Source organism: Quercus lobata, chromosome 11 (assembly GCF_001633185.2).
Source record: "Quercus lobata isolate SW786 chromosome 11, ValleyOak3.0 Primary Assembly, whole genome shotgun sequence".
NCBI lineage: Eukaryota > Viridiplantae > Streptophyta > Magnoliopsida > Fagales > Fagaceae > Quercus > Quercus lobata.
This window is the reverse complement of record NC_044914.1, coordinates 51,896,884-51,923,715: the sequence shown is the minus strand read 5'-3', so window position 1 is coordinate 51,923,715 and position 26,832 is coordinate 51,896,884. Positions and strand designations below refer to the sequence as shown.

Genomic DNA, 26,832 nt, shown 5'->3' with positions numbered 1-26,832 from the left:
AGAAGAAAAGAAAAGAAAAATTCAATTCCTTAATTATGCATTTCCTATTTTACTATTCAGTCTATAAAATATTTTTGACAATTCTATATAATATTTCAAAACAATTCACAAAAGTAAAGCTGAAAGTAGTGTTTGGAAAAATTTGAGTTGAGACCCAATGGAGAGATTCTTATACATAACAACATATATAAAAGCACCCACTGCTCTCTATTCTCCTTGCTTTCTATTCTTGTACAGTTTTGTCTTTTTTTATCAGAAACCAAACAGAAAGTATGTTTGAACAAAATTGTAAAATTCAAACATTGAGTAGAACAACATTTTATATAAAATAGTAATAATAGAGAGAGAGAGGGAGACCTGAATCATGGATAGTATTTACCTTACATCAGGATTCAACAACACAAGATAAAACAATATCTAAGAAAGGGTAAATTGTTATTTTGTGATTTATCTAACAATTTGTGTGTATTTGAAGGTTTTGAGAATGATTCTTCAAGTACAAAAGATGAAAATAATGTTGGGAGTCATGGTACTTCTGGTAGCTCTGTAGGTATCAAGGTAGTTATTGTATGCCTTGGTGGCTGTTTTTTCTTTTGCTAGCTTTTATTCAAGATATGGCAAAAAAAGAAGAGAGAAGAGCAGCATGCTTGTCTTCTAAAGCTGTTTGAGGATGATGATGAGCTTGAGGTCGAACTTGGTATTCACGACTGAGATCCTTTCTCATTCATGTCTTGACTATAATCAAGAGGTGTGCCTCATGGCTTTTGTTTTGCCTTTCATTTGTAGCGATCACTGCTTTGTTGGTATAGGTTGTTTGAAACTTTATATTTACAGCTTTTTTCTGCATGATATCTTTATTGAATACCGTGTTGTAGATCTTATACTGATTATGGTTATAGGTGATCTATTCCAAGGGATTATCGGTTTTTCCAAGAAAGGAGTTTTGTTGTGAACTTAAGAGTTTTTCAAGGCTTTGGCAATACAGTTCTACTAGCTCCTCCTCATCCCCCCTTAATTCTATGTGTTATACTGTCATTTTCTTATGTTAACATTTCCTGCTTCTAGTACATCTTATTGTGAAACAATGATGTTATTGCACCCCACATATTTGCACTATGATAGCAAATCAACAAGCTCTATCATTTTCTACTTTTACAAATTAAAATACAATGTAAGAATATAAATGCACCACCGCTATATAGCTTGTAAGAATAACCCATGAACTGTATATGGACATTGAACAAGCAGGGTAAAATTAGTTGTTGGAGAACACATTAGAGGAAGTATAAACACCTTCCAAATTTACATTCCAGATTATGGATGATTACACCCCTTTTCACTGATTGATCTACTTCCAGATACATTTTAGGCAATTCTAACCTAGGGCCAGCCATCCTCACCAAGCTTTTGGAATACATGGCATAATGATGATTTATAACTTATAAGCAATTTTACTATCAACTTGCATTTGAGAAGGAAATCTTATATTCTGTCACATGATTGGGAGTATTTAAGACTATTAAGGATTTAATCATTATCTATGGGGACCTTGAGTTTATATTATATATATATATATATTAACATTGCCTTTGAAGCAAAATTGTGTTTTTGAAACAAAATTCTTATTGTGTAAAATCTGGAGGGGACATATTTGGAACAAGATGATTGGAAGTTGTCTAAGATAGTTTGGCATGTTTTATTCAGAAAATGATTGTTATGGTTCAACCTGAAACAAAAGCAAGACCAAATAGAATGCGGGCTGAGTGGTGAGAAATAATATGATGGTCTTATGACTAAATGAAATAAAAGAATGTTCATGGCATTGGTTATTTGTTGGTTGTGCAGTCTATGATTCCTTGGAATAAGAGAGTTGCTGGAGTAGTTAATTGTTAGGTGCAATATCACAGTAATTTTGATGGGGAAATGAATATTTATTTCAATTTAGGACATTCTTTCTCTTCTTGGTAGCATGATCAGTGATTTTGATGATGTTGGTGTCCCTTCACTATGGTAGTTTAAAACATCAACTAGTTTCTCTCTTTGTTCTTCTACATTTAAATAGAGGTAAGAGTCTGGTTTTGCTGGGAAAAGAAGAAGAAGAGAGAATTAGACAAAAAAGAAAAAGATTATCATAAGAAAATCTAACGCATATTTTGTATTAAAATACTTTAGATTGGTTTTATGAGTGATGATGATGTTGGCAATTTGCATTTTCATTTTGAAAGTTTAGGACTACAATAATGAGCTATATGGTTTGTCTTCATTTTTTATTCAGTTGGATGATATTATAGGAAAGTCAAATGTGTATTTTACTATATTTTGAGTAATCAAATTAAACATAGATATAAATTTTTAATCATTGTGATCAAATTGGAAGGCTTTTCAAATTATTGAAGCTGTACCTGCACTAGAGCACCCCCTTAGGGAAGTAAAGGCTTTTCAAATGTAAATAGCCTCAATGCATATTTTTAGAAGTTGACATTTTAGATCATTATTACTCATTCTTAGGGAATTATAGAAACTATTAGCTGACCAATGGATAAGACTATGTACTTCAAGATCTAGCTCACCACAGAAAGAAGCTACAGGGGTCTGGTCTCCTGCCATTTGTTGTGTAAAGATCAACTTTAAAATTAGGCCCAAGAAATTAGTCATTTTGATGTAGAAATTGGTGGTCATGAGGTATGTTGGAAACCTTGTGATTTCCGAGAGGAAAGCAACCAGTTATAGCTTCCTTAAATGCAAGATTCTTCGTAGCCCCCTGGGATTAATCTCATGGAATATGTGAGTTTCAAGCAGAGCCTTCCCGGAGGGTCACTTTATTCTTATCATAGAGCAAATAGGTAGCCATTCATTTTTGTTATTAGTTTTTAAGGTTCTCTTCTAATGGACTGTCTGTTTGAAATGCATTCTGTAGTTCTCTTGAATTTGTAGCTATTAGATTCTTCTGGCCAATTTTCATCCTAGGCTTACAAAAACTTTTACCTCAATTACTTAGCTAATTGAGTAAGCTGAATCTTGTATGGCATGTTGGTATAACCAAAACTAAAAATGCCTAAAACTAAAAATGCCATGTTGTTTGCATAAATTAGCATATGTCATTTACCCAGAATGGCATGTTATTCTTGTCATAAACTCACATGTTTAGCCCGATGCGTTACTCAATTGATTTTCTGACACAGAAGAGGGAACCTTTTTTTTTTTTTTTTGGATAAGAGGGAACTTGAAAGTTAAAACATTACCTAGAATCAACATAACAATTCAAAAATCAAACACATCGTTTAATCAAACCAAGCTATAGGAGTATACATATTAGGGACAATTATTTTATATTGGAGCAATTTTTTTTCTTCTTATAACCTATCCAAAAAAAAGATATTTCTTCTTTTAACCTATCCAATAAAAAGATATTTCTTCTTTTTTCTTATAGCAATGCACTCAATATTACGTTGGGGGTGGGGGGAGGGGTGATATTACATTTAGTGTACAAAATAATTACTTATTACTTGTAACTTGGTTATTAAATGTATTGAATTCTATATAGGCAATGAATTGATGAGTTCCACACTGAGTCAACTAATCCACCATCAAATTGGGAGATTTTTAAGTTATAGAGTAGCAGTTTGGTAAGAATTATAGCGGGCTGAGAGCTTGAGACCAAATTTTCATAGTCCCAAAACTCATCCAAGCCCTCCATGATCAAAGATTTTGCATTCAGACAAGAGTTTGACAAGTTACCAAGTAGGTTTAGCAAACTCCACTCCTTTAAAAAAAAAAAAAAAAAAATTATCACTGTAATCAACAAATAGGCAATTATTAATGCACATCCAAACTAACTTTGATATTTTGAAAGGAAAAATGGGGTTGAAAGTGATTAATTTACGGTTGAAAATTACAAGTCTACTTTATGATTATTGAGATAAATTGACAAATAAAAAATTTGATTGAACCAGTTCCACCAAACAACTCTGATAGTTGAGATCAGAGTAGTAGATATACACACATATATCTTTTCTTGTTTGCTTTCAAAGGAAGTGGATATTTAGGTAATAATGTCTTGATTTATTGAGCATCAAAAACTAATCTGTCATCAATTTGATTTAAATAGCCCAAACGTAATTTAGAATTATTGTATTAATCTGTCTTCAATTACTTTAGAATTATCATTTTTTTTTTGAAGTATTTGAATTAAGTTCTAGGTAACTTAATTCACAAAATAAATTTTAATAAAATTGAGGTTTTTGTAAATTTAAAAATTGATGATCCAATATAGTATAGCCAAATATCCATACATTTGGCTTCAAACCTGTTCTGGCTTGAATCAATAACATTTTGTTTTACAGGTATAAATGTGGTAAGAACATGTTCTATATTCTTCATTTTTCTGGTTCTGTTCTCCTGAGCTTTGCGGAGTATTAACTGGTGTGTGGGTAAATAAAGCCTTATTGGGCATTTTGGTTAGGCTGAGGCTTAGGCTCGATAGATTCACTTACCAAATCTCCTGCCTTTTTTATTTATTTATAATATATATATATATATATATTTTATTGGCAAGTTACAATTTATTCACTTGTAGTTTGATCAAAATTTAAGTTGTTTACTTATAGTTTAAAATTTAACACTTTACTCACTTGAAGTTAGCTCAATTAGAATTTCGTAACTCACCTTTATTAAAAGGGTAGCTAAATATATAATTTTGTTCCACTTTTATGCATCTTTTCTCCAAAAAAAAAAAAAAACATAAAAATAAAATATCAAAAGGAATTCAAGAGTACACTTGCATCATATAATTTCAAATCACAATAATATTATTTTTTTACCACAGCCATAACAACCAATAACACATAAAAGACATGTTTCAACTAGAGTAGCATCACGTAATTTGCTCTCTTCTTTTCCTTCACACTATTTTTATGACACATAAAAACGTATTCCTCCAGCTCCTTCCCTTCATTTCACTCTTTTCACACTCAACTCAAAACAAAAATCAAAACCTAAAACCTTAAACTTGGTCCCTTCCTAATGTCTCGAGCTAAAACAATGCGTGAGCGTGTTCCAGACGACATCGTCGAAGACATCCTGGGTCGACTACCAGTGAAATCCTTAATCCGATTCAGGTGCGTTTCTAAGTCTTGTAATTCAATCATCACTGGCACCACTTTCATCAACAACCACTTAAAGCTCAACCTTAGCCAATGCGAATCATTAATATCCACAAACTCCCGCAGTGGGTATTTGCTATATACTACAAAGGATAAGAATAGTTCACCATCTTCCAAACAATTGTGTACGGTTGTTTGCAACAACGACCGCACTTTGACCCAGGTTTCTAGGTTTGAAATCCCCTCTTTTTTTGACAAGTACATGATTGTTGGTTTCTGTAGTGGCCTGTTCTGCCTAGCTAGTCGTGATAAAGAACTTTGTCACATTATTTATTTGTGGAACCCAAGTATTAGAATGTTCAAGAAACTTGTAGCTACTCGCTTTAATGGCAAGCATAATGAAACTGCCACTATTGGATTTGCTTATGATTCTCTGAACAACGACTTCAAGATTCTGAGAATTGTGTGTAATGCGATGTTCAATGAATCAGAAGCTGAAGCAGAGATTTACACGTTTAGTTCAGATTCGTGGAGGAAGGTTGAAATATCAATGGAGTCCTTAAGAGGGTGTGCAGTGACTGAACCCAAACTTGGGACTATTTATTGTGTTTTGGGTCCCTTTACATTTTATAATGGAGCTCTGCATGCTTCAGCATTTACCGTCGGCTATTCATTCATTTTGTCCTTTGACATTAGCGATGAGAGCTTCCATGAGATAATGATGCCTCGTAATCACTTTAATCCATTGACTACAAATTTCACTAAACTTGCAGTCTACAAGGGATTGCCGGCTAAGTTTGGTTTCGCTCATGATTTTGGCAATGTGGGTAATGGGCGTGTCTTATGCCACGTATGGGTTATGGAGGAGTATGGTGTGCCCGAGTCTTGGACTAGAAAATTTGTGATACCAATGAAATGGGTTCGGTGGGAACATTTCTTTGGCTGCACTAACAATGGTGAACTTCTCATTAAGAATGCCACTGGGCTGGTTTCAATTGACCCTGAGAGTCAAAATCAGAACATTCTTGCAATTGAAGATGCTAATTGGGTGGCTTTCTCAGCTAATTCAATGGAGAGCTTGGTTTTACTTGATGGGGGTAAGTAAATGTGAAAATTAACTTTAGCTATTATATCACTCTCAGTTTTACCATCATCATTGTAAAAATTAACTTTAGCTAGAATAGCTAAATTTGTATATACCTTTAGCTAGTACTTTTGATGCTGAAACTAAGGTTGTAATTGTTTCCATCCTTGAGTTTAAGAAATCTCTCAATATGAATGGGTGAAGTTAGCTAAATTGCATTTGAGGAATGATAGTTGAAAATGTTAAATTGAGGTCAATCTTATTGATTTTTTTTTTTTTTCTCTTTTCAATGTGCATTTCTTATAAGCAAATTTACAGCTTGAGAAGAGAATGCTAGGCTTGGGGTTGCCTTTTGCTAATCCTTGGCCCTGTTCTAATAATTCTAACTTAAGTCAATTTTGGAGTTTAAATTATCACCTACGCTTTTTTTTTTTCTTTGTTTGTTTCTTTTCCTAGGCTCTCTCAGCAGCCAAATAGTGACTGTCATTAGTTAGGATTTTGGACACAGTTTAATAATGATTAACATTTTTGTTTACTTGATTTTGTTCAATATTGGCTTTGCTTTGTGCCTCATTTTGTTTGGTTCTTTTTTTTGCCTCTGTCTGGTTGCTGTAAAATGGAAGGAAAATGATTGTTAAGCCAGTGTTAATATTAGTTTATGCACTACCAGTTAATTGAATTAACATCAATAGGGACTAGAGAGAATGTGGAGGTTGCAAATATTAATAGTTTTGATGTGTTTTTGTACTGTCTACCTGCAGGAGGATTGTTTAGCTGTTTGTGTCTATGTTTGGTGAAAGTAATTGTGGGTAACAATGCGTATTGAGGTTTGGGAAAATTTTCATTGAATACTGTCTACTTTATTTTGTATAGATTTTGTTATTATTGCTGAGAATATCTCGCAATTCTGTGCACATTGTAGGTGTTATCAATGTTACAAGTAGCAATGAGACGTATTTAAGAGTATACCATTATAGTTGGCAACTCCGAAATGTGCTCAAAATGGGGATTTCAGATAGCTAAGCAATTTTGTTCTTTAGTTCCATAGCTATTTCTGATAGAATATTGTTGTCAAATGTTCTCAAGTCCAACAACTAGCAGTAGTTGAAATTATGCTTCCTTTTAGAAGTTTAAAATAGTGGAATCCTGGTTGATCGTATTTAACAATGGAAGAAACAAAAAATTACGTTAATATCATTAGTAGGTGTTAATGTTGCAATGAAGTAGGACAGATTTGAAGATATGCATGTGTGATTTTAGGATAGGAAAAGTTTCTGTATTATTATTGTTTTTGATAAATAATAAAACTTCATTGAAAGGAAATATCAAACACAAAGAAATGTCTTGTGTGCTGAGGAAAACATGAAAACCACAAAACTAAGATGCACTTTTATTATTAACAGGTACGGCTTTTTTTTTACTACTGATTTATAAGAGATCTAATAGTTGACAAATACACCACTAGCCATGTCATCAGTAAAAATTTGTTAATGGCCACGTCAACTGACTTATTTAATGGCACCTTATTTTTCTCATGCTCATTCATTACTCAAAATGTTTACACAGATAGAGAGACTGAGAGAGAGGAGGAGGAGGAGAAGAACTCCAATGTTTGCTCCATGGATGACCTAGGCGGTGGCGGTGCTTTGGGCAGTGGTGGTGGCCTAGGCAGTAGCAGCAGTGGGCTGGGCAGCAGTGGCGATGGCCACAGCAGGGCGACTTCATAAAAATTAATTGGAAACTTCCTTGGTCTCGTTAGCTTCCTTTACGCTGGTGGTTTTCTTGTGGCAGCTTCTTTTTAGAGCTTTGCCTCTAGGAACTGTTCTTGCTAGCAGAAATATAACCACTGATATGACTAAGGATTATCTTAATTTAGGGATGAACACAATTTACTTTCGTACAATTAAGACATATATTGTTTGTTGCTTTGTTTTTCATATGTAATAGGTGTAAAAATAGTATTTCTATCTAAATTTTGGGCATAAGTTTTTCTTCATTGGAATTAGATGTTACTGCTACAAAGTTCATAAAAAAACAACTTTCCATTCAAGAAGATCTTTTGAGGGAGCACTCTACTACGGTACTACCAGTTGATGATGAAGGACTAGGTTGCCAACCATCAATACAACCGGTAAGGTCTAACTTCCAAACTTGATCGGTACAAAGGGTAGTGTAATAGTTAATACAATAGATAGATGAGTCTAAAATGCAAAGTAACTCAATCTCTCAACCTCTGTAACTGAAAACGGATTGAGCTTTTGCCTTTGCTCTGCATTTGTGTCTGGTACTTCAATGGAATACCATTCTATCTGCGTTCAATGACTCCATTATTCTATCTGTGTTTCAATTCCGTCACTGAAGGTGGTTTGAACCAGTTGAAACCACTGAAAACGATGACGGGTCTATCTTCATATGGCTTCAATAGCCTTGACGTAGACAAACTTCCCTCAGCCATAGCAGTAGCAGATAGCTTTTCTTTTGTTTTGATTGAAGATGGTACGTAAGGGTTTGGGTTGGGAGCTGGGAATAGTTTATACATGTCTGACAAGGATCTCCAATCCTTTTGGAACTCGGAGTAAGTATTTTAAGGTTTCTATTAGAATTTTTTTTTTTTTTTTTTTTTAAAAGGTGATTCTGGTAGTGATTTAAAAAAAAATATAACACCAACCCCTAACCCCCAAAAGAAAAAAAAAATCTAATCTTTGACATTATTGCTAACAAAAGGTACAAATATGTCAACCCTGTTCTTTTTCCAAAGCTGATGAAGTAGTATTGTTGGCAGCCATGAGACCCTTGAAATAGAGAGTTCAAATAATATTGTAAAAAAATTTGTGTTAATTTTTGTTGTGTTGTACGGTTTTGATTTTTAAAATTTATTTTTTTATGGGAACGGTTTTTGTGTTTTTTTTTTTTTTTAATTAAAATTTTAAATTCCTTAATTATGCATTACCTATTTTACTATTCAGTCTATAAAATATTTTTGACAATTCTATATACTATTTCAAAACAATTCACAAAAGTAAAGCTGAAAGTAGTGTTTGGAAAAATTTGAGTTGAGACCCAATTGAGAGATTCTTATACATAACAACATAAAAGCACCCACTGCTCTCTATTCTCCTTGCATTCTATTCTTGTACAGTTTTGTCTTTTTTTATCAGAAACCAAACAGAAAGTATGTTTGAACAAAATTGTAAAATTCAAACATTGAGTACAACAACATTTTATATAAAATAATAATAATAATAATAGAGAGAGAGAGACCTGAATCATGGATAGTATTTACCTTGCATCAAGATTCAACAACACAAGATAAAACAATATCTAAGAAAGGGTAAATTGTTATTTATCTAACAATTCGTGTGTATTTGAAGGTTTTGAGAATGATTCTTCAAGTACAAATGATGAAAATAATGTTGGGAGTCATGGTGCTTCTGGTAGCTCTGTAGGTATCAAGGTAGTTATTGTATGCCTTGGTAGCTGTTTTTTCTTTTGCTAGCTTTTATTCAAGATATGGCAGAAAAAGAAGAGAGAAAAGCAGCATGCTCGTCTTCTAAAGCTGTTTGAGGATGATGATGAGCTTGAGGTCGAAGTTGGTATTCACGGCTGAGATCCTTTCTCATTCATATCTTGACTATAATCAAGAGGGGTGCCTCATGGCTTTTGTTTTGCCTTTCATTTGTAGCGATCACTGCTTTGTTGATATAGGTTGTTTGAAACTTTATATTTACAGCTTTTTTCTGCATGATATCTTTATTGAATACCGTTTTGTAGATCTTATACTGATTATGGTTATAGGTGATCTATTCCAAGGGATTATCGGTTTTTCCAAGAAAGGAGTTTTGTTGTGAACTTAGTTTTTCAAGGCTTTGGCAATACAGTTCTACTAGCTCCTCCTCATCCCCCCTTAATTCTGTGTTATACTGTCATTTTCTTATGTTAACATTTCCTGCTTCTAGTACATCTTATTGTGAAACAATGATGTTATTGCACCCCACATATTTGCACTATGATAGCAAATCAACAAGCTCTATCATTTTCTACTTTTACAAATTAAAATACAATGTAAGAATATAAATGCACCACCTCTATGTAGCTTGTAAGAATAACCCATGAACTGTATATGGACATTGAACAAGCGGGGTAAAATTAGTTGTTGGAGAACACATTGGAGGAAGTATAAACACCTTCCAAATTTACATCCCAGTTTATGGATGATTACACCCTTTTTCACTGATTGATCTACTTCCAGATGCATTTTAGGCAATTCTAATCTTGGGCCAGCCATCCTCACCAAGGTTTTGGAATGCATGGCATAATGATGATTTATAACTTATAAGCAATTTTACTATCAACTTGCATTTGAGAAGGAAATCTTATATTCTGTCACATGATTGGGAGTATTTAAGACTATTAAGGATTTAATCATTATCTATGGGGACCCTGAGTTTATATTATATATATGAACATTGCCTTTGAAACAAAATTGTGTTTTTGAAACAAAATTCTTATTGTGTAAAATCTGGAGGGGACATATTTGGAACAAGATGATTGGAAGTTGTCTAAGAGAGTTGGGCATGTATTCTGAAGAAAATGATTGTTATGTTTCAATCTGAAACAAAAGCAAGACCAAATAGAATGCGGGATGAGTGGTGAGAAATAATATGATGGTCTTATGACTAAATGAAATAAAAGAATGTTCATGGCATAGGTTATTTGTTGGTTGTGCAGTCTATGATTCCATGGAATAAGAGTGTTGTTGGAGTAGTTAATTGTTAGGTGCAATATCACAGTAATATTGATGGGGAAATTAATATTTATTTCGACTTAGGACATTCTTTTTCTTCTTGGTGGCATGATTAGTGATTTTGATGATGTTGGTGTCCCTTCACTATGGTAGTTTAAAACATCAACTACTTTCTCTCTTTGTTCTCCTGCATTTAAATAGAGGTAAGAGTCTAGTTTTGCTGGGAAAAGAAGAAGAAGAGAGGATTAGACCCAAAAAGAAAAGAAAAGATTATCATAAGAAAATCTAACGCTTATTTTGTATTAAAATTCTTTGGATTGGTTTTATGAGTGATGATGATGTTGGCAATTTGCATTTTCATTTTGAAAGTTTAGGACTACAAAAATGAGCTATATGGTTTGTCTTCATTTTTTATTCAATTGGATGATACTATAGGAAACTCAAATTTGTATTTTACCATATTTTAAGTAATCAAATTAAACATAAATATAAATCTTTAATCATTGTGTTCAAGTGATCAAGTTGGAAGGCTTTTCAAATTATTGAAGTCGTAGCTGCACTAGAGCACCCCCTTAGGGAAGTATAGGCTTTTCAAATGTAAATAGCCTCAATGCATATTTTTTAGAAGTCTACATTTCAGATCATTATTACTCATTCTTAGGGAATTATAGAAATTATCAACTGACCAATGGATAGGACTATGTACTTCAAGATCTAGCTCACCACAAAAAGAAGCTACAGGGGTCTAGTCTCCTGCCACTTCTGTGTAAATATCAACTTTAAAATTAGGCCCAAGAAATCAGTCATTCTGATGCAGAAATTGGTGGTTCATGATGTATGTTGGAAACTCTGTGATTTCTGATGGGAAAGCAACTTGTTATAGCTTCCTTAAATACAAGATTCTTCGTAGTCCCCCGAAATTAATCTCATGGAATATGTGAGTTTCAAGTAGAGCCCTCTCGGAAGGTTGTTTTATTCTCATCATAGAACAAATAGGCTAGCCATTCATTTTTGTTATTAGTTTTTCAGGTTCTCTTTAATGGACCGTCTGTTTGAAATGCATTCTGTAGTTCTCTTGAATTTGTAGCTATTAGATTCTTCCGGCCAATTTTCACCCTAGGCTTACAAAAACTTTTACCTCAATTACTTAGCTAGAAAATACGATATTTGTGTTGACGAGAGACACCAAATATTTCTTGTCAAGAAGATGACATTGGGTAGAAACAGTATGACGTTAGACTTAGACATAAGCTGAATCTTGTACGGCATGTTGGTATGACTAAAAATGCCATGTTTGCATAAATTAGCATATGTCGTTTACCTAGAATGGCATTTTATCTTGTCATAAACTCACATGTTTAGCCCCATGTGTTCCTCAATTGATTTTCTGACAAAGAAGAGGGAACTTTTTTTTTTTTTTTGATAAGAGAGAACTTAAAAGTTAAAACATTACTTAGAATCAACATAACAATTCAAAAGTCAAACACATCGTTTAATCAAAGCAAGCCGTAGGAGTATACATATTAGGGACAATTATTTTATATTGGAGCAATATTTTTTTCTTCTTCTTATAACCTATCCAAAAAAAGATATTTCTTCTTTTTTCTTATAGCAATGCACTCAATAATACGTTGTGGGTTGCCCGGGGGGGGGGGGGGGGTGATATTACATTTGGTGTACAAAATAACTTATTACTTGTAACATAGGTATTAAATGAATTGAGTTTTACATAGGTAATGAATTGATGAGTTCCACATTGAGTCAACTAATCCACCACCAAATTGGGAGATTTTTAAGTTATAGAGTGGCAGTTTGGTAAGAATTATAGCGGGCTGAGAGCTTGAGACCAAATTTTCATAGTCCCAGAACTCATACAAGTCCTCCATGATTAAAGATTTTGCATTCAGACTAAAGTTTGACAAGTATGAAATTTGCTTTACCAAGTGGGTTTGGCAAACTCCACCCCCTATTTTCAAATTATTATTATCGTACTCAACCAATAGGCAATTATTAATGTGCATCCAAACTAACTTTGGTATTTTGAGAGGAAAAAGGGGGTTGAAAATGACAAGTCTACTTTATGATTATTGAGATAAATTGACAAATAAAAAATTTGATCGAACCAGTTCCACCAAACAACTTTGATAGTTGAGATCAAAGTAGTAGATATACACACATATATCTTTTCTTGTTTGCTTCCAAAGGAAGTGGGTATTTAAGTAATAATGTCTTGATTTTTTTGAGCATCAAATACTAATCTGGCATCAATTTGATTTAAATAGCCCAAACGTAATTTAGAATTATTGTATTAATCTGTCTTCAATTACTTTAGAATTATCATTTTTTTTTTTTGAAATATATGAATTAAGTTCTAGGTAACTCATTTTCAAAAAAAAAAAAAAAAAAAAAGGTTCTAGGTAACTCAATTCACAAAATAAATTTTAATAAAAGTGAGGTTTTTGTAAATTTAAAAATTGATGATCCAATATGGTATAGCCAATTATTAATACATTTGGCTTCAAACCTGTTCTAGCTTGAATCAATAACATTTTGTTTTACAGGTATAAATGTGGTAAGGACATGTTCTATATTCTTCATTTTTCTGGTTCTTTTCTCTTGGGCTTTGCCAAGTATTATCTGATATCTGGTGTGTGGGTAACGAAAGCCTTATTGGGCTTTATGGTTAGGCTGAGGCTTAGGCTCGACAGATTCACTTACCAAATCTCCTTCCTTTTTTTTTCTTTTTTTTAAAATATTTTTTTTATTAGCAAATTACAATTTAAGTTTGATTTATAATTTTGCTCCACTTTTATGTCTATTTTCTCCAAAAACACAATAAACATAAAAATAAAAGATCAAAAGGAATCTAAGAGAACACTTGAATCATGGAATTTCAAACTACAAATAAGCAACTTAAATTTCAGTCAAATCTCAGCTTAAATTTAGGCCAAACTAGAGTGGGCATCACATAATTTGTTCTTTTCTTTTCCTTCACTATTTTTATGACACGAGAGATGTTACGTCCACAACATTTTTACAACAAATCATATGTGATTAGTTGTTATTGGTTCAAATTTGAACCTAATACTAAGATTACTCTTTTGTCCTAATAATAATAACTAGTAACAATCTGCGACTTAAAATTTATTGTAAAAATATTATAAAAATGTTATTTACATATCATTTCTATTCATGACACATAAAAAACATGCTCCAACTAGAGTGGGCATCACCTAATTTGCTCTTTTCTTTTCCTTCACACCATTTTTATGACACATAAAAACATATTCCTCCAGCTCCAAAAACATGTTCCAACTAGAGTGGGCATCACGTAACTTGCTCTTTTCTTTTCCTTCACGCTATTTTTATGACACATAAAAACATGTTCCTCCAGCTCCTTCCTTCATTTCCCTCTTTTCACACTCAACTCAAAACACAAATCAAAACCTAAAACCTTAGGCCCACTTTGGCCAAAATGGCCAAATGGCCATAAATCCTAAGTATATAGTTAGGCAGCGCGGTCCGCCGTGCGGCCTAGGTTCTTCTCCGACCGATCCAGGTTCTTCTGTTCTAGGTTCTTCTCTCTTTCTCTTTCTGGTTTTTTTTTTCTCTGGGTTCTTGATATGTTCTGGGCAGGTCGCTCTCTCATCTGATCTGATTCTTTCTTTTTTGATCTGATTGTTGTGTTTCTGGATTTCTTAAAAAAAAATTTGTGTATTTTGGCTTGTACGAGAGAGACTTGAGAGTTAGAAAATTTTTTAAATTTGTTTGGTTTATAAATTGAGTCTTAGAGACTCAATTTTCAAGTAGGAAAACAATGTCGCATCAGACCATGAAAATCGAGTCTTTGAGACTCGATTTATAGACCAAAATCGAGTCTTTTAGGCTCGAAATGTTAGTAAATAATATAATTTGGTAACTAAAACTATTAACTATATACTTAGGATTTTATGGTTATTTGGCCATTTTGGCCACTTTTTTGGTCCCTTCCTAATGTCTTGAGCTAAAACAATGCGTGAGCGTGTTCCAGATGACATCGTAGAAGACATCTTGGGTCGGCTACCAGTGAAATCCTTAACCCGATTCAGGTGCGTTTCTAAGTCTTGTAACTCAATCATCACTGGCACCACTTTCATCAACAAACACTTCAAGCTCAACCTTAACCAATGCGAATCATTAATATCCACAAACACTCGCAGTGGGCATTTGCTATATGCTACAAAGGATAAGAATAGTTCATCATCTTCTAAACAAGTGTGTACGGTTGTTTGCAACAACGACCGCACATTGACCCAGGTTTCTAGGTTTGAAATGCCCTCTTTTCTTGACGAATGCAACATAGTTGATTTCTGTAATGGCTTGTTCTGCCTAGCTAGTTATGAGAAAGAACTTTGTCACATTATTTATCTGTGGAACCCAAGTATTAGAATGTTTAAGAAGCTTCTAGCTTCTCCCTTTACTGACAAGGACACCAGTCACACCACCTACATTATGGGACTTGCTTATAATTCTCAAAATAATGACTTCAAGATTCTTAGAATTGTGACTGTTCTTGATGGACAAGAGGCCGAAGCCGAGATTTACAGCTTGAATACAGATTCGTGGAGAAAGGTTGTGATATCGATGGAGTCCTTAAGAGGGTATGAACCCAACTTTGGAACTATTGGTGAGATTTATGCAGCCTGTATATTTTTGAATGGAGCTTTGCACGCTGTAGCAGCCACTGATGACTACTGTTTCATTTTGTCCTTTAACGTCAATGATGAGAGCTTCCGTGAGATAATGTTGCCTCCTAATTCCTTGGATGGTGTGCGTGGATATTTCGGTGAACTTGCATTGTTCAAGGGATCCCTGGCTGTTTTCATTATAAGTAATGAGCATCAGGGTATCTTATGCCACATATGGTTTATGAAGGAGTATGGTGTGGCCGAATCTTGGACTAAAAAATATAGGGTACAAACGGATTGGCTTTGTAATGGTGATTTCTTTGGCTGCACTAACAATGGTGAACTTCTCATTAAGAATGACACTGGGCTGGTTTCAATTGACCCTGAGTGTCAAAATCAGAACATTCTTGCAATTGAAGATGCTAATTGGGTTGCTTTCTCAGCTAATTCAATGGAGAGCTTGGTTTTAATTGATGGGGGTAAGTAAATATGAAAATTAACTTTAACTATTATATCACTCTCAGTTTTGCCACCATCATTGTGAAAATTAACTTTAGCTAGAATAGCTAAATTTGTATATAACCTTAGCTAGTACTTTTGATGCTGAAACTACGGTTGTAATTGTTTCTATCCTTGAGTTTAAGAAATCTCTCAATATGAATGGGTGAAGTTAGCTAAATTGCATTTGAGGAATGATAGTTGGAAATGTTAAATTGAGGTCAATCTTACTGATTCGGTTTTTCTCTTTTCAGTGTGCATTTCTTATAAGCAAATTTACAGCTTGAGCAGAGAATGCCAGGCTTAGGGTTGCCTTTAGCTAATCCTTGGCCCTGTTCTAATAATTCTAACTTAGGTCAATTTTGGAGTTTAAATTTTCACCTGCCCTTTTTTTTTCTTTGTTTCTTTCTTTTCTTAGGCTTTCTCAGAAGCCAAATATTGACTGTCATTAGTTAGGATTTTGGACACAGTTTAATAATGATTAACTTTTTTGTTTACTTGATTTTGTTCGATATTGACTTTGATTTGTGTCTCATTTTGTTTGGTTCTTTTTTTTAGCCTCTGTCTGGTTGCTGTAAAATGGAAAGAAAATGATTGTTAAGCCAGTGTTAATATTAGTTTATGCACTACCAGTTAATTGTATTAACATCAATAGGGCTAGAGAGAATGTGGAAGTTGCAAATATTAATGGTATTGATGTGTTTTTGTACTGTCTACCGGCAGGAGGATTGTATAGCTGTTTGTGTCTTTGTTTGGTGAAAGTAATTGTGGGTAACAATGTGCATTGAGATTTGGGAAATTTTTCATTGAGTACTGTCAACTTTATTTTGTATAGATTTTGTTATTATTGCTGAGAATATCCAGCAATTCTGTGCACATTGTAGGTGCTATCAATGTTACAAGTAGCAACGAGACGTATTTAAGAGTATACCATTGTAGTTAGCAACTCCGAAATGTGCTCAAAATGGGGATTTCAGATAGCCAAGCAATTTTGTTCTTTTGTACTTTTGCCATTGACCATTCAAAAACCCATTAGCCTAATTGGTCTGAATAGTAATGTTTAGTTCCATAGCTATTTCTGATAGAATATTGTTGTCAAATGTTCTCAAGTCCAACAGCTAGCAGTAGTTGAAATTATGCGTCCTTTTAGAAGTTTAAAACAGTGGAATCCTGATTGATCGTAATTAACAGTGGAAGAAACAAAAAATTGCGTTAATATCATTAGTAGGTGTTAATGTTGCAATGAAGTAGGACAGATTTGAAGATATGCACGTGTGATTTTAGGATAGGAAAAGTTTCCGTATTATTATCGTTTTTGATAAGTAATAAAACCTCTTTAGCTTCCTTTACACTGGTGGTTTTCTAGGAGCTGTTCTTGATAGCAGAAATATAACCACTGATATGACCAAGGATTATCTTAATTTAGGGATGAACACAATTTACTTTCGTACAATTAAGACAGAAATTGTTGCTCTGTTTTTCATATGTAATAGATGTAAAAATAGTATTTCTATCTAAATTATGGGCATAAGTTTTTCTTCATTGTAATTAGATGTTACTGCGACAAAGTTCATAAAAATACAACTTTCCATTCAAGATGACCTTTTGAGGGAGCACTCTACTACCGGTGGATGATGGAGGAGTAGGTTGCCAACCATCAATACAACCGGTAAGGTCTAACTTCCAAACTTGATCGATACAGTGGGTAGTGTAATGGCTAATACAATAGATAGATGAGTCTAAAACTGCAAAGTATCTCAATCTCTCAACCTCTGTTACCGAAAACTGATTGAGCTTTAGCTTTTGGTCTGCGTCTGTGTCTGGTACTTCAATGGAATACCATTCTATCTGTGTTTCAATGACTCCATTATCCGTCACTGAAGGTGGTTTGAACCAGTTGAAACCACTGAAAATGATGACGGGTCTATCTTCATATGGCTTCAATAGCCTTGACGTAGACAAACTTCCCTCTGCCATAACCGTAGCAGATAGCTTTTCTTTTGTTTTGATTGAAGATGGTACGTGAGGGTTTGGGTTGGGAGCTGGGAATAGTTTATACACACATAGAGTCTAACTAGGATCTCCAATCCTTTTGGAATTCCGAGTAAGTATTTCAAGGTTTCTATTAGAGATTTTTTTTTTAAAAAAAAGATGATTTTGGTAGTGATTTAAAAAAATGAAACACCAACCCCTAACCCCCGAAAGAAAAAAAAATCTAATCTCTGACATTATTGCAAACGAAAGGTTCAGATATATCAACCCTGTTCTTTTTCCAAAGCTAATGAGTGGTATTGTTGGCAGGCATGAGACCCTTGAAATAGAGAGTTCAAATGATATTGTTAAAAAAATTTATGTGTTAATTTTTATTGTGTTGTACGGTTTTGATTTAACCTTTTTTTTTTTTTTTTTATGGGAACGGGTTTTGAGTTTTTTTTTTTTTTTTGGTATGGAGGTTTTTAATTTTTTGGTTTCCCACTTTCACGTTTGTTTTCTAGGTTGCAGGATTTTAAATCCTAATCCTAAAACGTGAGTGTATCTTATATTGCAGTCTAATTAAACAAAAAAAAAAAAAAATTTATAATAAAGTGTAAATTTGTGAGGCTTGTAAAGCTAATATGATGGTTTTATGACTAAGTGTATGTTTGTATTCAGCTTTTTCTGCTTTGCGTTTTCTGTTTTGCGTTTTTGTCCTTTTTTTTTTTTTTTTTTTTTTTTGGTTTTCACGCGTGTTGGAGTTTTGCGGTTACTGTTCAATGAACAGTAACCGCAAATGTTGACTTTGCGGTTACTTTCTGCAGTGAACAGTGCATATATGCACTGTTCATGGACCCACAAATTTCATTTTTTATCAATTTTTTCATTAAAAATGGGTCCCACAGCACTATTCACACATTTAAAAATTATTTTGCTACAGTGTTTTCAGTTTTCAGTTTTCAGTTTCAGCAAAATAAGTTCTATCCAAACACACCCTAAATGAAATAAAAGAATGTTGATGGCATTGGTTGTTTGTTGGTTGTGCTGTCTATGATTCTATGGAATAAGAGTGATGCTGGAGTAGTTAATTGTTAGGTGCAATATCATAGTAATTTTGATGAGGAAATTAATATTTATTTTGATTTAGGACATTCTTTTTCTTCTTGGTGGCATGATTAGTGATTTTGACGAGGTTGGTGTCCCTTCACTATGGTAATTTAAAACATCAACTAGTTTCTCTCTATTTATTCTTTCGCATTTAAATGGAGGTAAGAGTCCGGTCTTGCTTGGAAAAGAAGAAGAAAAAAGAATTAGACAAAAAAGAAAAAGATTTATCGTAAGAAAATCTAAAAGCATTAGTGTGATGTCAAAAACGTTTTATTTTACTCCCTGTGAGAGTGCCTTTTTCAGGATACTCAAGCCCAAGGATCCTGGGCCTGAATGAAAAGGAAGGATTTGGTTGACCGGGCCTTGATTCACCGCAGCTAACGAGCTGTTTAAGAATCAAGTAGGTGCAGAGAATACTCCTGACATCATACAAAAATGACAAACGAGGATATTGTAGAATGCCAAAATATTAACAACGTAAGTTCAGAAGGAAACAAAGCAGGATTAGCAAAATGATAAAACAGAGAAATAGTGCTATGGGGATCCTGGGAATTATGTAGCAGTATTTCATTAACAAAGTATCTGTTTGATTACAGAAAGCTCACTAGGACGTGATACAAGGTCCAATCAAGCTCAAAAGTTGCAGTCTTGAATGGCTATTTCAGCCTTCAAAACTTGCAAAGTTTGATTCCTGTTGAATCCGAGTATGTGCAGTAGTGGCTTTTACAGGATATCGGGAAAACAGTATTTTTGTTCTTCCCTTAGTATTTTCTTTCTGGGTGGATTTTTCTAATGGTTCTTCCTAGAGAATTTCTTTTTTTTTTTGTGCTTCTTTTCTATTTTTCTCGCTGCCTTCTTCATAACCCGTCCCCTCCTTTTATAATGGAGTTTTTCTGGGTATCCCGGGTTCCTCTGTTTTGCTCTTTTGCAAACAGAGCATGTTCTGTCCCTGTTGCCTTGGTAAGTCCCTTTGCCGTTTTCTCTCATTCTTTCCTTCTCTTGGTTCTGATTCCTTCGAAAGCTTCTGGTCGGCCATCCTCTTTGGGACGTGCTGAGGTATGCCCTTCTCGGTATCCTCATTTCTGGCGTATTCCTCTTTTCCGTTTTGGGTGGAATCTTGTTCTGCCATTTTTGAAAGTCCTTCGTTGCTATTCTTTCTTCCCTGTCCTGGTTCCCCGAGGCCCTTTTGCTGTCTGTGTCATGAGAGGTCGTTTTGCGCTTCTTGTTTTTTTCTTCTTTTCCTGTCTTCTTTCTACCGATCTGTCTCAGTCTTCCTTTTTATTTGTGCTTGAAGGGTTTTGGGGATCCTTGCTTCTTTATATTTTTGCCGTGGTCTCTTTTGGGATGCTGTTTCCTTTTCTGGGCTTCAGGATCCTCTGGCTTTCCTTTTATCTCCCCATAGGTCATCCGTTCCTGTTACTTTTGGGCTTAGCCTGGTTTTTTTTTTCTTTTGGGCTTTGACTTGCTCTTCCATTTCTTTTGGGCTTGACTTGCTCTTCCATTTCTTTTGGGCTTATTTTATTGTAACCCTTTTTTGGACCTCAACACTCCCTAAAAACCTACTTTATTTATTTTGTCTTCTCATTTTATAACTCTCCCCACATTCTAGTTTCTATTTTTAGATACATCATGATAAAATAATATAAACTTCTTAACTAAATATAAAACTACCCTCTCTGTCCTCTCTTTTTCATCATCCCCCAAACCTAAAACCCAACCCAGATCAAGCCAACCACTGAAACTCAGCCACCACCACCACCACCACCAACAACCAAAACAACCACCATAATCACCCACACCACCAACCACAACAACCACAAATCAGCACCAAAAACCCAAAACAAAAAACCACCACAGACCCACCACATCCTCGCCACAGTAAAACCCACCCCAACCACCACGGCAAACCCCCACCACCATGAAACCTACAAACTCATGGCAACAATCCACCACCATGGCAACACCATATGCACGAAAACCCACAAAAAAATCGAAGGAAATTTCATACAAAACCCACAAGCACCAAGCAAGCAAACTAGCAAGCACCAAATCAACAAACACCACCTAAATTTGACCCAAACACCACCTAAATCCAACCAAAACACCACCTAAACACCGACCCCAAATGACCAATCCAAACAACTGACCCAAACTCCACCCACAACCACCGACCAACCCAAAACTCCAACCACAACCACCACTGACCCAAACTCTGATCTGTGCCATCACCAAAACCCACCACCTAGAATTGCGAGGATCACGAGGGAAAGTTGTGAAAGAAGTGAGTTTCAGAGAGTTTTAGAGAATTGAGAGAGAAGAGAGTTGCAGAGGGGTCAGAGAAAAAGTGAGTGAGAGAGAAAAAAATTGAATACATTAATATTATTTGGGTTTAGAAACTCGTAAATAGTGGGTTGTAATTATAGATGCTTACTATTTACGATTCTAAAATTTTAGGATTTACATAATGGGTTGGAGCACTTTTTTGAGTTTTTAGTTGCTAAAATAGCAACTGGGGATGTTTACACCCTCAATGCTAGTGCTTGCATATTTTGTATTAAAATATTTTAGATTAGTTTTATGAGTGATGATGATGTTGGCAGTTTGCCTTTTCATTTTGAAAATTTAGGACTACCCTAATGAGCCATATGGTTTGTCTTCATTTTTTATTTAGTTGGATGATACTATAGGAAAGTCAAATGTGTATTTGACTATATTTTAAGTAATTAAATTGTACATTATATAACTTTTTAATCATTGTGCTCAAGTGATCAAGTTGGAAGGCTTTTCAAATTATTGAAGCGGTAAACAGCCTCAATGCAAATTTTTAGAAGTCTACGTTTTAGATCATTATCACACATTTTTAGGGAATTATAGAAACTATTAATTGACCAATGGATAGGACTATGTACTTCAAGATCTAGCTCACCACATAAAGAAGCTACAGGGGTTTGTCTCCTGCCACTTGTTGTGTAAAAATCAACTTTAAAATTAGACCCAAGAAATCAGTTATTCTGATGCAGAAATTGGTGGTTCATGAGCTATGTTGGAAACTCTGTGAATTCTAAGGGGAAAGCAACCTGTTTTAGCTTCCTCAAATGCAAGATTCTTCACAGTCCCTTGGGATTAATCTCATGGAATATGTGAGTTTTAAGCAAAGCCTTATGTTCAGCCCCCTATGTTTCTCAATTTATTTTTCGAGTCTCTAACACAGAAGAGGGAACTTAAAATATTACTTAGAAATTAGAATCAACATGATAATTCAATAATAGAACTCCACAAGCGAAGTCAAACACATCGTTTAATCAAACTAAGCCGTAAAAGTATACATATTAGGGATAATTATTTTATATTGGAGCAATATATTTTTCCTCTTATAACCTATCCAAAAAAATATATTTCTTTCTTTTTCTTATAGCAACACACTCACTATTATGTTGTTGGGGGAGGGAATTTAGTGTACTAAATAATTACTTATTACATATAACTTAGGTATTAAATGAATTGAGTTCTATATAGGTATTGAATTGATGAGTTCCACTGAGTCAACTGATCCACCATCAAATTGGGAGATGTTTAAGCAATAGAGTGGCAGTTTGGTAAGAACTATAGTGCGTGTTGAGAGCTTGATACCAAGTTTTCATAATCCCAAAACTCATACAATCTCTACATGATTAAAGATTTTGCATTCCGAAAAAAGTCTGACAAGTATGAAATTTGTTTTACCAAGTGGGTTTGGCAACCTCCACTCACAAAAAGATTACCTTCCCCACCCCTCCTCTTAATTATTATTACCTTACTTTCAACAAATAGGCAGTTATTAATGCATATCCAAACTAACTTTGGTACTTTGAGAGGTAAAAATGGGGCTGAAAGTGATTCATTCCGGGTAAGTAAGCCTTCTTGGGCTTAGTGGTTATTCCGAGGCTTAGGCCCAATAGATTCATTCACCAAATCTCCCTTTCTTTTTTTCCTTCGCTGTTCTCCTCCGTATGAGTTTTATGACACACATATAAACATATTCCTCCAGCTCCTTCCTTCATTTCACTTCTTTTCACGCTTAAAAGTCAAAACACAAACTAAAACCTGAAACCTTGAACCTGGTCCCTTCCTAATGTCTCAAACTACAGCAACAATGCGCGAGCGTGTTCCAGATGACGTCGTAGAAGACATCCTGGCTCACCTACCAGTGAAATCCTTAACCCGATTTCGGTGCGTTTCGAAATCTTGGAACTCCATTATCACTGACACCACTTTCATCTGCAAACACATGAAGCTCAACCTCAACCAATCCGAATCATCAATACCCGCAAACACTTACAGTGGGTATTTGCTATATACTACAGAGGATAAGGATGGTTCATCATCTTCCAAAGAATTGTGTACGGTTGCTTGCAACAACGACCGCACACTGACCCAGGTTTTTAGGTTTGAAATCCCCTCTTTTTTTGACAAGTACATGATTGTTGGTTTCTGCAATGGCTTGTTCTGCCTAGCTAGTCGTGAGAAAGAACTTTGTCACGTTATTTATTTGTGGAACCCAAGTATTAGAATGTTGAAGAAACTTGTAGCTACTCGCTTTAATCGCAAGTATAATGAAACAGCCGCTTTTGGATTTGCTTATGATTCTCTGAACAACGACTTCAAGATTCTGAGAATTGTGTCTGATGCGTTGTTCAATGAATCAGAAGCTGAAGCAGAGATTTACACGTTAAGTTCGGATTCGTGGAGGAAGGTTGTAATATCAAAGGTGACTGAACCCAAACTTGGGATTATTTGTTGTGTTTGGGGTCCCTTTACTTTTTACAATGGAGCTCTGCATGCTATAGCATTTACCATCGGCTATTTATTCTTTTTGTCCTTTGACATTAGCGATGAGAGCTTCCATGAGATAATGATGCCTCGTAATCACTTAGATGGCCTGACTAATTATTTCACTGAACTTGAAGTGTACAAGGGATTGCTGGCTGATTTCGTTTTTACTTATGATCTTGGCAATGAGCGTAATGGGAGTGTCTTATGCCAAGTATGGGTTATGGAGGAGTATGGTGTGCCCGAGTCTTGGACTAGAAAATTTGTGATACCAATAGAATGGATTAGGATACGTCATTTCTTTGGCTGCACTAACAATGGTGAACTTCTCATTAAGAATGCCACTGGGCTGGTTTCAATTGACCCTGAGAGTCAAAATCAGAACATTCTTGCAATTGAAGATGCTAATTGGGTTGCTTTCTCAGCTAATTCAATGGAGAGCTTGGTTTTACTTGATGGGGGTAAGTAAATGTGAAAATTAACTTTAACTATTATATCACTCTCAGTTGTGCCACCGTCATTGTGAAAATTAACTTTAGCTAGAATAGCTAAATTTGTAAGTAACTTTAGCTAGTATTTTTTATGCTGAAACTAAGGTTGTAATTGTTTCCATCCTTGAGTTTAAGAAATCTCTCAGTATGAATGGGTGAAGTTAGCTAAATTGCAATTGAGGAATGATAGTTGGAAATGTTAAATTGAGGTCAATCTTATTGATTTTGTTTTTCTCTTTTCAGTGTGCATTTCTTATAAGCAAATTTACAGCTTGAGCAGAGAATGCTAGGCTTAGGGTTGCCTTTTGCTAATCCTTGGCCCTGTTCTAATAATGCTAACTTAGGTCAATTTAGGAGTTTAAATTATCACCTGCGCTTTTTTTTTTTCCCTTTTCCTAGGCTTTCTCAGCAGCCAAATAGTGATTGTCATTAGTTAGGATTTTGGACACAAAGTTTAATAATGATTAACTTTTTTGTTTACTTGATTTTGTTCAATATTGGCTTTGCTTTGTGTCTCATTTTGTTTGGTTCTTTTTTTTAGCCTGTCTGGTTGCTTTAAAATGAAAGGAAAATGATTGTTAAGCCAGTGTTAATATTAGTTTATGCACTACCAGTTAATTTAATTAACATCAATAGGTACTTGAGAGAATGTGGAGGTTGCAAATATTAATAGTTTTGATTTGTTTTTGTACTGTCTACCGGCAGGAGGATTGTTTAGCTGTTTGTGTCTGTGTTTGGTGAAAGTAATTGTGGGTAACAATGTGTATTGAGGTTTGGGAAAATTTTAATTGAGTACTGTCTACTTTATTTTGTATAGATTTTGTTATTATTGCTGAGAATATCCAGCAATTCTGTGCACATTGTAGGTGTTATCAATGTTACAATTAGCAACAAGCTGTATTTAAGAGTATACCATTGTAGTGAGCAACTCGGAAATGTGCTCAAAATGGGGATTTCAGATAGCTAAGCAATTTTGTTCTTTAGTACTTTCGCCATTTACCATTCAAAAACCCATTAGCCTAATTGCGTCTGCATAGTAATGTTTAGTTTCATAGCTAAACATGGATTATAAGAGATCTAATGGTTGAAAAATACACCACTATCCATGTCATCACTAAAAATTTGTTAATGGCCAACTGACCTATTTAATGGCACCTTATTTTTCTCATCTTCATTCATTACTCAAAATGTTCACACAGGTAGAGTGAGTGAGAGAGAGGAGGAGGAGAAGAAGAACTCCAATGTTTGCTCCATGGATGACCTAGGCGGTGGCGGTGCTTTGGGCAGCAGTGGTGGCCTAGGCAGTAGCAGCAGTGGGCTGGGCAGCATTGGCGATGGCCATAGCAGGGCAACTTCATAAAAATTAATTGGAAACTTCCTCGGTCTCTTCAGCTTCCTTTACACTGGTGGTTTTCTTGTGGCAGCTTCTTTTCAGAGCTTTGCCTCTAGGAACTGTTCTTGCTAGCAGAAATAAAACCACTGATATGACCAAGGATTATCTTAATTTAGGGATGAACACAATTTACTTTTCGTACAATTAAGACATAAATTGTTTGTTGCTCTGTTTTCATTTGTAATAGATGTAAATATAGTATTTGTATCTAAATTATGGGCACAAGTTTTTCTGCATTGGAATTAGATGTTACTGCTACAAAGTTCATAAAAATACAACTTTCCATCCAAGATGATCTGTAGAGTGAGCACTCTACTCTACTACTAGTTGATGATGAAGGACTAGGTTGCCAAAGATCAATACAACCGGTGGTCTAACTTCAAAACTTGATCGTACAAGGGGTAGAGTAATGGCTAATAGCCTAATACAATAGATAGATGAGTCTAAAACTGCAAAGTAACTCAATCTCTCAACCGCTCTAACCGAAAACGGATTGAGCTTTTGCTTTTGCTCTGCGTCTGTGTTTGGGACTTCAATGGAATACCATTCTATATGTGTTTTGATGACTCCATTATCCGTCACCAAAGGTGGTTTGAACCTGTTGAAACCACTGAAAACGATGAAGGGTCTATCTTCATATTGCCTCAATAGCCTTGACGTATACAAACTTCCCTCAGCCATAGCAGTAGCAGATAGCTTTTCTTTTGTTTTTGATTGAAGAATGTACGCAAGGAGTAGTTTATACATACATAGAGTCTGACAAGGATCTCCACTCCTTTTGGAATTCAAAGCAAGTATTTCATGGTTTCTGTTCGAGATTTTCTTAAAAAAGATGATTCTAGTAGTAATTTTAAAAATAAAACGCCAACCTTGAACCCCCAACCCCCCCCCCCCCCCTATTCAAACATTAGAACTTTTTTTTTTTTTTTTTTTTTTTTTTGGGAGGGATTGGATAGAGTGAAT

At 34.8% G+C, this 26,832-nt stretch overlaps 3 protein-coding genes across 8 annotated transcripts; all 3 read left to right on the top strand.

The window, feature by feature from the left end:
- The first annotated feature begins 4,905 nt into the window (after positions 1 to 4,905).
- LOC115968613 (F-box/kelch-repeat protein At3g23880-like) lies at positions 4,906 to 8,505 on the top strand. Of its 3 annotated transcripts, none has more exons than XM_031088043.1 (3): positions 4,906 to 6,199; positions 6,948 to 7,013; positions 7,753 to 8,505. In XM_031088043.1, exons 1-2 carry the CDS (start codon positions 5,023 to 5,025, stop codon positions 7,010 to 7,012), a joined length of 1,242 nt encoding a protein of 413 aa, XP_030943903.1. In that variant the 5' UTR covers positions 4,906 to 5,022; the 3' UTR covers position 7,013; positions 7,753 to 8,505. The 3 variants fall into 3 exon arrangements, with proteins under 3 accessions (XP_030943903.1, XP_030943904.1, XP_030943902.1); XM_031088044.1 differs by lacking the exon at positions 7,753 to 8,505 and adding an exon at positions 7,109 to 7,746; XM_031088042.1 differs by lacking the exon at positions 6,948 to 7,013 and having other exon boundaries at positions 4,908 to 6,199.
- A 5,778-nt stretch (positions 8,506 to 14,283) lies between these two features.
- Positions 14,284 to 26,030, top strand: LOC115968615 (F-box/kelch-repeat protein At3g23880-like). Of its 4 annotated transcripts, none has more exons than XR_004086779.1 (2): positions 14,284 to 14,504; positions 25,676 to 26,030. XR_004086779.1 is itself a non-coding variant. In XM_031088045.1 (2 exons), the coding sequence occupies exons 1-2, from the start codon at positions 23,288 to 23,290 to the stop codon at positions 25,834 to 25,836; spliced, it is 1,320 nt and encodes a 439-aa protein (XP_030943905.1). In that variant the 5' UTR covers positions 23,065 to 23,287; the 3' UTR covers positions 25,837 to 26,030. The 4 variants fall into 4 exon arrangements, 2 of the variants coding, with proteins under 2 accessions (XP_030943905.1, XP_030943906.1); XR_004086780.1 differs by lacking the exon at positions 14,284 to 14,504 and adding an exon at positions 17,160 to 17,764; XM_031088045.1 differs by lacking the exon at positions 14,284 to 14,504 and adding an exon at positions 23,065 to 24,446.
- LOC115968616 (F-box protein CPR1-like) lies at positions 15,417 to 16,558 on the top strand. The gene has a single exon (XM_031088048.1). The coding sequence runs from the start codon at positions 15,422 to 15,424 to the stop codon at positions 16,082 to 16,084; it is 663 nt and encodes a 220-aa protein (XP_030943908.1). The 5' UTR covers positions 15,417 to 15,421; the 3' UTR covers positions 16,085 to 16,558.
- Positions 26,031 to 26,832: the final 802 nt, after the last annotated feature.